We start from the raw sequence: 12,393 nt of genomic DNA on the forward strand, positions 1-12,393 counted from the left end.
TAATTTCGACCACCTGGCGATCTTGTTTTGAGGAAAGTAAAGGCGCAGTAACTTTCTCACTTCTAGGCGGACACCTCAACCACCATGAGGGAAAGAATGAAGGAGGGAATGAAAGAAGACATACAAAAAAATTGGCAGTGGCTTAGCTCCGCTATGCCAGGATATACGTAGCGGGAGGTACGTTTCCCTGGCTGAGCTTGTTGTTGGCACTGTATGTTTAGCAACAGGAGACATGTCCGCTTGAAATGTCCGTCGATGTTGCCAAGGCATTCGACAACGTCCTCCATGAAGCGATTCTTCAACAACTTCAAGCTCTCGGTGTCGGACATCGCATGTATGCGTACATCCGAAACTTTCTCACCGACCGCACAGTGCAACTTAAAGCCGGCACGGGAGATCCTTCCATCATCTCTCCGGGAAACCGTGGCACGCCGCAAGGCGCCGTATACTTTCGCCGATGCTTTTTAACGTCGCACTGATAGGCCTGCCGAAGCTACTGGCCGACATCCCCCACCTGCATCACAGCATTTATGCTGACGACCTCACACTTTGGATCACGCGCGGCAGTGACGGCCAGATTGAAGAGACTTTACAGACCGCGATCGAACGGATCGGAGATTATCTAAGTACAGTTGGCCTCACGTGCTCGGCGACAAAGTCCGAGTATATCATCATTCCTTCCCCGGGACGACGCCCTTCAAAGATACTTCCGGACATCAACCTCCAGGTGCAAGGATACCCGATTCCTCGAACAGACAACATCAGGATCCTGGGCTTGCATCTACAGGCCAACGGCAGCAACAACATCACGATCCAACGCATCGACCAGTCGGTTGTGCAGATCGGACGCCTCCTTAAGCGAATCTCCAACAAGCATCATGGCATGCGAGAGTCCAACCTCCTGCGCCTCGTTCAAGCTTTCGTCTGCTCCCGCATCACCTACTCTGGAACCTACTTACGTCTCACTCGTGCCGAAAGCGAACGGCTAGACGCGTCACTTCGAAAAGCATACAAGACGGCCCTAGGTCTTCCCATGTCCACAGCTACCCATAAGCTCATGGCTCTCGGAATCTCCAATACCGTGAGCGAACTGATCGAAGCAACCCTCACCGCCCAGTATGAGCGGCTCTCACTCACACACGCTGGCCGAGCGGTACTGCAGCAAGTTGGGATCTCCCCGCCGAGATCGGCCCCAAGTTACGCTGAACTTACATCGGAATATCGCCTAAATCTCCGCATTCCTCCCATTCCCAAACGGATGCACCCGGAACACCACGCCGAGAGACGGGCCGACCGGGCTCGTCAGTTCGAGAAACGCTTCAGCGGACGTCCGGACGTCACGTATACGGACGCCTCTTACCATCCATCGAGGCCAGCGATGGTGGCGGTAGCTCTCGCCCCTCACCGCAGCTGGTACACAGCCTGCAGCATTCGCAATGCAGAAACAGTCACCGCAGCTGAGGAGGTTGCCATTGCGCTCGCGCTAGCCGACCCTAATACCAAAGTCGTCATCAGTGACTCTCAACAGGCTATTCGCAATTACGATGCTGGCCGTATCTCTTGCCAGGCGTTACACATTCTACGTTCTACAGCACCCTCTTCCACATCTCGCTTACTTCTTTGGGCTCCAGCCCACGAGTCGCTCAGCGGAAACGCCCAGGCACACACTCTCGCTCGAGATCTCAGCTGCCGAGCCGAGAGTATGATCAGCCACCCTGCTTCCGCTGACACTAATATCCCACGCGCTTCTCTACTCACCACTTACACGGACATACTCCAGCACTACCGACTCCAAAGGTGCACATATCCTCCCGCACACCGCGATCTAACAAGACGCGAGGCCGTCCAATGGCGCAAACTACAAACTGGCAGCTTCCCGCACCCCCTCTTATACAGCAGGATCTTTCCGGAACAGATAGCCCCCATGTGTAAACACTGCTCAACTCCGGCCACACTCATACACATGGTGTGGACTTGTACACATTACAACACAGGCAACGCAAACACCCCAGAGACGTGGGAGTCTCTCCTGTGTACTTCCAAGCCAGCAGACCAACGCTGGCTTATCCAGCGCGCGGTGGAGGCCGCGGCATCCCAAAGGATCCCCGCCGACCTCCTCTAAGTCAGCGCAACCGGTCCTTTGACTGGTCCCCTGTTTTTGGGCGCAATAAAAGAGTTTACCTACCTACCTTGAAATGTCCGAGTCGCAGATGCACTTTCGGAAACTCGAATGGTGTGATCAGTCACACGACGGGCCTTCACATCCTCTTCGGTTGGTTGCCGTTGACTGACGCCTTCCATAGGCTCGATCTCGGCGGCTATGCGGCGTCTATTACGCTCGGCATGCGCTCGGCAGTCTGGCGTCTCCGTTTGGCAAGGCGTTCCTCTCTGTTCGGGCGTCTCCGCTGCTCTCTTCGCCTTCTGACGCTCATTCTTTGTTGCGTAGCCAAGTGCCAGGCGACAACCTCAGGATCGGGAGTTAATGTTCTCTCGTCTATACCGCCGTTTAGCAGCGGCTGTACTCTCCTTCTGAGCATCCATATCAAGCGTTGCGATACAGCCGCCGATTACATCGCTTTTTATACGCAACGCTGCGCATGCGACAACGCGCGGTTCGGGTGATGAACGCGGTGTGACGTCATACGAAACGGCAACGGCGGCGAGCCGCGCGGTGTGACGTCATGCCAGATGGCGCCGCGAGCGCGCAAAGCACAGTAACCGTCTCACATATCTCGGTGGACACCCGGACCGCGCCGTAAAGGAAAGGATAAAGGACGGAGGGGAACGACATAGCGCGCGGCACCACTCCTCCTCACCAGTTGCCATGGTAACGGCGCATGCGCACAACTTTCCTCCCACATGTACCATGGTAGCGCATGCGCATAACTGGCGTCTCGCCTGTGCCGCGAAATGCTCGACTGGTAGCCGAGTGTAGCTCCCGCTGCAAAAATTGGCTTTGGTTTAGCTCTGGTTAACCCTAGTTGAATTGCGAAAGCTTCGTTTCCTCGGCACGTCGTCTACGCAGCGTCTCATTCCGACGCTTTTGAGAACTGAAACCGCTCTTCCGCAGCACAACTTCTAGCCGCATCTTGGTTACGACGCTTCTCGAGTCGTGCGGCGCGTTCTTCTGGCGTCTCTTGAGCGCGTTGTCTCTTCCTTGCTTCGTTCGGTCGTTGTTGCGTCTCTTTCGCGCTCTCCATAACGACCACAATACACTGACTGACTGATGTTGCTGAGAGGAAGAAGGAAAGGAAAATTCACGAGCCTGCCGACTGGCTCAAGCAGAGCCACGCTCGCTGCCGCGTGCTGCAAGTAGGAGGGGTAAAGGATAGGAGCACATCTCCGCTGGGTTAGAGCGGCGACCGCAGCGGCGTCAACGGCGGCGCCATCTGTTGGAGCGCGGCTGCGACGTTGCTAGGCAACGGCGGGTCAAGGTCGTTCGTCGGCCTCCGCATACGGCATACGGCGCGACGAGCCGAAATGGCTCGGTGGCTGGTGTAGTAAAGCTTTCGCTTTAAAAAGAGGTGCCGTAGTGGATGGATGGAAAACTTTAGTGGCAAGCGAGTTTGGACCCTTTAAGATCTCAGGGCCAATCCACAGCCCTCACATTACGCGCATGTGTCCAGGCCAAGTAGGGCCATGGCACTGGCACCCCGGTTCACACAGCGAAGTTGCGTGTCCGGGTCCTGCGACGCAAGGAGGGCCTCCCATTCCTCCCATGTACCGATGGCGGGCTGTCCCTGCGGGGGAGGATCGGCAGGGCAGCCGAAGAGGATGTGGTCCAGGGTGGCGTGCGGAGCGCCGCAGAGAGTGCACTCTGGGGAAACATGGCGGAAGTAGGAGAGACGCTGAGGGGTAGGAAGAGTTCGGGTCTGGAGTCGCCTCCAGAGGATTTGTTGGGAGTGGGATAGGCGGGTGTGGAGGGTTCCGGATAGTTTCGACCGCTCTGGGTACGTGCACTGGCATCGCACAGCACCCGGGTGCCTTCTGTGTTGTGTCTCCATCAGAACACGCCTGCCGCGGTTGAGTTCAACCGGCGTCCTCGGGCTCAGCAGCCCAGCGCCCTATCCACTGACACCGAGGTGGGTAGATACATAAATTAGAAATGGCGGGAAAAAGAAAAGAAAAATGCCCTGCCCGCACCACCAGAGGTACCCTGGCCGATCCCCCTGATTTCGTGGGCCCAGGACATCGCCCAAACAGTACCCACCTGCCCTAATTTCCGACGCCCGTGGCAAATAAAGTTGTCTCTCTCTTTCTTTCTTCTCTTAATTAGTCCCTCCATTATCCCTTCCCCTACGGCATGGTTCAGGTGTCCGCCGATTATGAGACAGATACTGCGCCATTTCCTTTCCCCGAAAACAATTTTCATATTCATATGGGTGTCTCTACCCGCCGCGGTGGCCCAGTGGTTAGCGCTATCGGCTACTGATCCGGGTACCGTCCGAACCCGACCGCGGCGGCCGCGTTTCTATATGGAGGCGAAACGCTAAGGCGCCCGTGTGCTATGTGATGTCAGTGCACGTTACGAAGATCCCCAAGTGGTCGAAATTATTCCGGAGCCCTCCACTTCCTTTTTTCTCTTAGTCCCTCCTTTACCCCTTCCCTTACGACGGGGTTCAGCCGATATGTGAGACAGATGCTGCGCCGTTTCCTTTCCTCCAAAACCAATTTATATTTATTCTCTCTCTCTCCCACTGTGGGTATGCGCCTTTCAAACAGAGGACAACAACCGCCAGAGGAAAGGGAACGGCTTCAAGAAAGCTTGGCTAGGGTCCCTCGCTTGGCTTGCGAAGGCCGGCCATAATACGTCCCACTAGGTTCTAAAGGCAGGTGTAACCGCCGTGGTAGCTCAGTGTAATGACATTCGGCTGCCCAGCGAGGTCGTACGACCTCGGCCTAGACTCGGGATCGAGTATCGCCTGCGGGAGCCGCGTTTCGACGGCTGCGAAGAACGAAGGGCGCCGAAATGTGTTTTGCGACGTGAGAGCACGTTAAGAACCTCGGGTACAGTCGAAGTTAATACGGAGCCCTCCACTACGACGACATAATTCATCCTCATTTACACCCCACCCTTCTAATCTTGACCTACTAAAGTGTATGGTTTATGGGGTTTTAACGTCCCAAAGCGACTCGGGCTATGAGAGACGCCGTAGTGAAGAGCTCCGGAAATTTCGACCACCTGGGGTTCTTTAACGTGCACTGACGTCGCACAGTACACGGGCCTCTAGAATTTCGCCTCCATCGAAATTAGACCGCCGCGTCCGGGATCGAACCCGCGTCTTTCGGGCCAGCAGCCGAGCGCCGTAACCACTCAGCCACCGCGGCGGCTCTTGACCTACTCAAGTGCCCGTCTAGGAAACGAGGATGACCCCAATTAAGGCAAGGATATTTGAGCATTAGTACACGAGGGAGGCGTTATTGGAAGCTCTTATGATAGGGGCAAAGGCGCCGCGAGCAACGTGGTTCTAAATTTTGCAATCTTCCCGCCTGTGGTTACAGCATAGCTGCAACGTTGACGGCACGCTCAACAGACAAAAATGTGCAAAAAAAAAGATTTTAATACATGTACTGCCAACAGCAAAGAAAAGACAGTCACAAAAGCTGCGCATGAGACGGTCCCGTCACAGCTCCGTGTGCTTGACGATGTGCAAGCGTCCCTCACCCGGCTTCACGAAGACACCTTCGGCCGTTCTCCAGAGGCACGACTCATCGTAGGGCGCCAGCTCACCGCAAACTTCCAGTTGTCCGCCCAACTGCTTGCCGTAAGACTTGCCCGAGACGGAAAGCCAGGCTTCGGTGTCGGCGTGCTTGAGCCTGACGTCGGCGTCGCGCTCCCAGTGGCCCGTCTTGCAGACGACTCTCCAGAAGTCTCCCGAGTTGCCCTGCCCGTTGTCTCCGTAGGCGCTGATCTCCTGCTTGTTGGTCAGCGGTGACTGGAAGTGGTGGCTGTGCAGGTTTTTCTTGGTCGGCATGTGCTCCAGGCGCACGATGTCGCCGCACTTGATGGGGTCGCCCCGCGAGCAGCTCGTGTCTGTTTGGCCCTTGACCACCCAGTGGCTGTTGACGTCATCCTGCTTCTCGGTGGCCGTCACCGACTGTTGGGCGCTGCCACCCGAGTAGCGAACCTCGTGCGAGTGCAGTCGAACGTCCCAACGCCGGTTCAACAGCTTGACCAGTGAGCCGCAGGTCACGTACCGTAAATGGAACTGGCCGTGGGCTTCGCCGACCAGACCGCATAGCAAGCCGAACAGCACAATCCACCGACGGCTCTGTGGGCTCCCCATTGCGTCCGCTGAACACTGCCGAAAGCTGTTCGATTATGGGCCCTGCTGGCTCTTTTTGATTGTTCCTGCCTGCGCGCTCTCGTGCGTTGCTTCGCTGCACGTGCCACGCTGCAGTTGTGACACCTACTTGCTGACACAGGTGCTAACAGCGGTTGACTGGAATGATGATGATGTCCTCAGGCTGAATGACTGGAAGCTTCTTCGGATTAACTTTTGCCTTTTCTTTGCGCCTTTTTCTGCCTGTGAGCGTTGGCGAAATGCGTCAGTGTTCTTCCATCGCTCTGTGACTTGCGCGCAAGAAAAGCATGAATTTTCTACAGTTTGGCGGGCGCAGATCTCGAGCGGAGCCTAAAAATGAACTGATAATGCTGGCTATTTCGGGCGCCTAAATCATCTGATAGGAACAGTGCGTTAATGTTGCGCTGCTGTGAGGGCGCCACTAACGGTGAAATCGAGCTTTTTTCCCGTCTGTTCTGTCAATTGCGCGCGCAGCAGCGCGAAGGCAGAGTCGTGTACCATGTTGTGGTGATAGGCTGTTTAAAACCGTATGTTACTCCTTTAAAGGCAGCAGCGCGAAACTTGGTCAAGCTTTGTGGACTGTTGAGTACGTCTACGTAAGAAATTGCTCGGGCCGAGACGAAGAGCTAGCTTCGCTCTCTATCGCTAGTTTCCTTTTGCTATCGTCTGCTAGCATTCTTCGCTATCTTCCGGGCTAGCCGATGATGCACACGCGAAGCGACACAACGTCTGCAAATAAAGGAAGCGGTTGATGACATCAGCAGTGGCGAAAAGGACAACAAACAAACAAAGCTTGACACACTTCGTCGTCCCTTCCTTTTTTATTATTCGTTTGTTCACTGTGTCTTTTGCGCTACTATGCATATGCTAAGGCGGTTTGATTTACAGCCGTTACCTTGCATGCCGTACCGCTCTGAATCCTCACCGGAGCAAAAACCCGGCGACGTCCAGCGTTGTCCAGAAGAATCCTGATCGACTAGCGGGCAGTGACGTCATCAGTGACGTATTGCATTAAAAAAAATTATGAAATTAGGTGTCCCTCTTCTTTTATTCCTCCCTCATCACCGGAGGCGGGATGGATGGTACATGAGTCGCATTGAAGTGAAATAAAGCCGGTTCGCCGTGTTTGATTTAAACTGAGCTTAGTTCCCCTTTCACCTCCTCCCTACATCCTCACCGCCCTCTTTTTTTTTTAGGAAACTTCAAGATCTATCACACTATCGTGGGCCTTCCATAAATGTGCCACACTGGGGCAAAGATAACATTTCACACGTGTATCTTACATTCGCCTACATATACAGTTATTGTACTTAGCTTTGTATTAGCGTAAAAATACTGCTGTTTGACTGTGTCATGCATGGGCAGCACAGCGGAGTTTCGCTTATTTCTTTCTGGGTTGTATTCACGCTTATACTTACAGCGGCTGGCGAAGCGGAACATGTCCAGCATTATTGGATAACAGTTTTGAATATTTTAATATTATAAGGTACTCTTATGGAAACATTGAAGGTAATGGTCCATTCTTTCGATACGTAGCAAAATTTTCTTTTAGACTTTTGCCATCGCTCGCATTGAGCAATTAAGGCTGCCAAAGAAAACTAGTGGGGAACGTTAACAGCAAAAAATGCAAGCCTGCTGACGGGAGATCAGTGAATATATTGATTGTTATAGTGAAATTATGCAATACATGAAAAAATTGCGTTCATGAACTCTTTCTCGTTGAAAAGGTTTTTGTCTAGAATTGCTGGGTATGCTGTATAGCACTTCTGTTGCTAAAAAGCAGACTCGATCGGGAGCTCTTGGCTCAGCTGAATGGCGGCGTGCTAGACGCACTCTGGCACGGTATTGCACTGCCTCCGGGATCGGCCCGGTGCCTATGGGCCTATTAGCGAGCGGCGCCTTTTCTTTCTTTCTATCTTTCCTCTCCTATCCTTTAACTCTCCTACTGTCGGCACGCGGCAGCGAGCGTGGCTCGGTGTGAGCCAGTAGGCAGGCCCGTGCCCTTTCCTTTCTTCGTGTCAGCAACAGCGGCTCAGCTGAGAGGGGCGGCGTTGCATGTCGGAACGAACGTCGTATAAAGGATAATTAAATTGACTTCGGTCTCTTTTGGCTGAGGCAAAGAGCAGCTGAAGATAGTGATGATAACATTTTACTTTGGGCGTAAAATTGTCGGTCGGTCCAGTATTCCAGGAGTCCGTTGGATCTTGCAGTCGCTCTTGCCCTTTCGTTCAGCACCTGGTGAATTTTCGGGTCTGAGCTGGGCGGCATTTCCTCCCGCCACTCACTCATCGGTTCTTTTAACCTTCGTTCTTTTTTTTTATTTTGTCTTGACAGGCCCGTACCACGTGGTACAGGTCCGCCTCTGTGCCAGTGTGCGCATTTTGGCTCTCAGTCTTAAAAGCTGATAACTTACTGACACCGACCAATTTATTTATAAGCCCAATATTTCGAGACCAACTCGGTCCCTTCTTCAGGGGTGACTGATAAGGAGCAAGCAGCAGCAGCAGCAGCAGTGAGCGGCTCGCCTATCAATCACCCCTGAAGAAGGGACCGAGTTGGTCTGGAAATATTGGGCTTATAAATAAATTGTTGATTGGTGTGAGCATTTCTCAACTTTAATTTCAAACACAACCAGAAGGACTTCGTTTTTGTTCAACTCACAGTTTTAGATCGCGTGCAGTCTTTGTGGACTTGAGTACTTGTTTGTTTGCGAATGCGCCCCTTAGTAGGCATTTAATGGCCGCATTTTATGTTCTCCCCCTTTTTTTTTCTTTCTCTAATTTAACCTTTCCCGCACTCCTCTCCTTCCGTCTTCACCTCCCAAATTTCCTTCCCCACGCAGAGTAGCATGGCAGCGATTTTTAAACGTCGACTAAATTCTCTGCTTTTTCATTAAAGGGTTTCTCTCTCTCTCTCTATTGTTTGTTTACTTCTCAGTGTTATTTCTTGTTCCTTGTCTAGTTCTTAATCCGGTGGCGCATAATCAGCCGGCTGCATCTGCTATATCACGGCAACGGAGAGCGATACAGCTCGATTAATTTCGATCTTTTTTTGGTAGAATTCGGTACCTTATGGGTAAATGGCAATATGGACTGCAAACACGCCAGTACGGCAGGCGGTAGAGAATGGTGGTAGTGGTTTTATTAAAAATAATAGTAAAAAGGAAGGAAAAGATTTTTGCTAGCCCCGGCATCTGCCATCCATACTGAAGCACCTGAGCTGGGGCAGCGGAAATAAAGGATAGCAGGCAGAATGGAGAAATGAAATGAAAGAGGTGAGGGGACAGGAAGAGAGGATAGGGGGAGAAGTAATATGTACAAACTATTTACACAATAAGAAATGTGTACAGGTTGTGCGCGTGATTAGTTCATTTTAGAGGAATTAAATCACACACGCGCACAGCACTGTGACGTCAGAATCGGAAAGCACATGCATACAAGCATGCGCTCCGCCCGCACATTTGGCAGAAGTAAGAGAATAAAAATATATAAACCACGGGCATTATGCGCTTCTAGACCGCAGTTAAATAGCATGCAGAGACAAATTATCAGTAGATTATCGGAAGAAGCCGGCACAGCTCGAGTTTTCAACTATGTGCTTACATAGTTGCGATGGGCAATCACGCTTCGTCATATATACATGCAGTTGATGGCACGTGGAAGTCTGGCGCACCACCGGCTTGTCCGCATGCGTATCGAAGGTAATGAAAAAATTACTAGGTGCTATGGGCGCATGCGCCTCCCATGCCATACATATATATATAGCCAGACGGCCCTGCCAGTACCGTGCTCATCCGCTGTATTTGCAAGAGCAAGTTGTGCCGCCATGAGGTCCACCTTCGTGTTCTTTTCGGCCGTCGTCATGTCGTTGGTTCTGAGCACGACGGCTTACCCAGGTCAGTGGCGACAGGTTTTTTATTCGACTGCCTTCAATACGCGCCAAAAGCAACTACTACAGGAAGCTCATACGGTAGTAGGCTCGTTCTGTGTTTTTTTTAGTTGGTAATTGCTTGTGCTTCGTTCTAGACTACAGTCGAAAGGTTCACGAACTAGCCCTAACGTAAAGGTTACGCCATTTGAATTTTTTAGATTGCCGCGCAAAAGTATGTCATCATCTGTCGTCGGTGCATGTACGTGTCAGAACCATGTCTCTGATCGAATTTAATTGCCTTAGCACCTAAACGCCCATTACTATCAGTTTCTTCGCGTATGCTATTCTCCAGCGCTGCCGCGCGATCCTAAACAATCGCTGTAGAGGCGACAGATGGCACTACCAGTACTAGCTGGTCTGCAGTTGTGGTAGCCCGGCGCTTGGGGCGGGCTTTTTGAATGTAGAACGCAGAGGTGGTTTGTTTTGACGGGCATTTCTTATGGTCGCTAAATCCGCCAGGCGCTATTGTACAACATTCATTTCATAGCGGCTTTCTTCTACATGACTCCGTGCTTATCCTGATGACGCCGAACTTTCCTGTGGCAGCTACTCGGTTCCTCTGTCCCAGACACACTTTGCCCCGACGCACATAATTAGAACACTGAATGCGACAATGCACCATTCCTATCACGTGCACGCATGCAGGGCAATATGCGTAGCATGCATGTGCCGTCCACTTTGTTTCCTACAACTGTCAGTAGCGAGTTGTTGCTTTGGTCACCGGCACAACGCAGCACGACCTGTCCACACCTGTACGCTGCGCTTTTCCACTCGAGTAGTACTTTACACCTCGATGTATCGTTCATTAGCCATGTTATATATCTACAACGCCCTTCTGCTACCCGCAGGCCTGTGCATCCCAGTGGACTACTGCGACCCTAGCTGTGTGATCGGCTACGACACCGCGGCGTGCGAGATCTGCCTCTGCCCTCCGTGCCTGCCTTGCCCGACAGACTGCTACGATCCGGCTCCGGGTTGCCCCATCTGCGCGCCCCTGCAAGACTGCTTCCGCTGGCCACTCTCCGTATTCCTCCGATAGGGTTCGCACCTTCGTGAGACAACCTGCATGCCGACGTGGCCTATCGCTTTACAATTCTGGCCCTCTCTACAGGCCTTATCATAGACGAGTTATTTATTTTTTGCCACACGTCGTCGCTACATTTTAGCTATAATTATATATACTTAGACATGCAATGCGGTGTGGCATTATACACCTAATCCTGGACGCACGCATGGTCTTTGCGCTTTCTCGACAATAAAATGCTTATGATGGAATGTCATGATTTTGTCTTTCCGCCGAATCCAGCGCGCCGGTGGATCACGTGCTCGTTTCCCGCGCTTCACATGTTGTCCCATCAAGACTTACTGCTTGCAGCATCACTGCACGTACATCTTTTTCGGTAGTGTCAGACATTTTCGTTGGCGTGACCACCGTTCCACGTAGCACCTATATAGTGTAAACGCCTCTGCTGCTGCTTCTTCGATAATCCTTCTCGTAATCCGAGCACTGTTTCCCATCGCCCAACTGTTCCAAAAAAGCGCCGAGTACAGTCACTCAGCTGGACGGCGATGAACGTAGGAATTCACATGCGGGCGCTCAATCATATCAGTATGAGCAAATGGGTACAAATAAATAAAATACTACAGGCAGCAAACAATGCTCTTGCAGCTAAAGAAGGGGCGTGGTGACTCATACATCCCTCACAGAGATAATCTTCGTTGTATATTTTAGCGTATTTGGCAATTACAGCCGTATCTGCACAGTTCCACGTTCGTTCTTGGCACTGATCTTTTTCATTTGTACACGCCTGCAGCGCCCGAAGGCAGGGGGCAGAGGATATGTCGGCAAAGGAACAGGCCAGTGTATTAGCAAAACAATGACGCGCAACAAAGAAATATCGCGCACTGTTCGTGAACTCAAGTGGACAACTGCACATGTACATACGCATCTGATAACATGGCCCAGGACAATGAATCAGATGTACTGGCGCTCGAGACCTTGAGGCAGCTCGATTCCAGTCGTTGATTGTGACGGGAAGAAAACGCTTTGAAAAGAGTCAGTGCTGCATTTGACTTTCTTGATTTTCCACCAGTGATCATGTCCACTCGACATGAAGTCCGGGGGAAGCAAAATAAAATTTTCCCCGTTTATTTTAGA

At 51.9% G+C, this 12,393-nt stretch overlaps 1 protein-coding gene and 1 pseudogene across 1 annotated transcript; one reads left to right on the top strand and one right to left on the bottom strand.

The window, feature by feature from the left end:
* Positions 1-5,556: 5,556 nt before the first annotated feature.
* LOC144123362 (stromal cell-derived factor 2 pseudogene) lies at positions 5,557-6,936 on the bottom strand (annotated as a pseudogene).
* Positions 6,937-10,116: 3,180 nt separating this feature from the next.
* LOC144123363 (uncharacterized) lies at positions 10,117-11,490 on the top strand. The gene is made up of 2 exons (XM_077656206.1): positions 10,117-10,200; positions 11,084-11,490. The coding sequence occupies exons 1-2, from the start codon at positions 10,131-10,133 to the stop codon at positions 11,272-11,274; spliced, it is 261 nt and encodes an 86-aa protein (XP_077512332.1). The 5' UTR covers positions 10,117-10,130; the 3' UTR covers positions 11,275-11,490.
* Positions 11,491-12,393: the final 903 nt, after the last annotated feature.

This window comes from Amblyomma americanum, chromosome 3 (genome assembly GCF_052857255.1).
Source record: "Amblyomma americanum isolate KBUSLIRL-KWMA chromosome 3, ASM5285725v1, whole genome shotgun sequence".
Taxonomy (NCBI): domain Eukaryota; kingdom Metazoa; phylum Arthropoda; class Arachnida; order Ixodida; family Ixodidae; genus Amblyomma; species Amblyomma americanum.

What these genes read in the sequence shown, in the direction of transcription:
- LOC144123363 (XM_077656206.1), top strand. Translation starts at nt 10,131, where the DNA reads ATGAGGTCCACCTTCGTGTTCTTTTCGGCCGTCGTCATGTCGTTGGTT. An exon ending in GAGCACGACGGCTTACCCAG is followed by an intron (nt 10,201 to 11,083) that starts GTCAGTGGCGAC and finishes TGCTACCCGCAG; the next exon opens with GCCTGTGCATCCCAGTGGAC.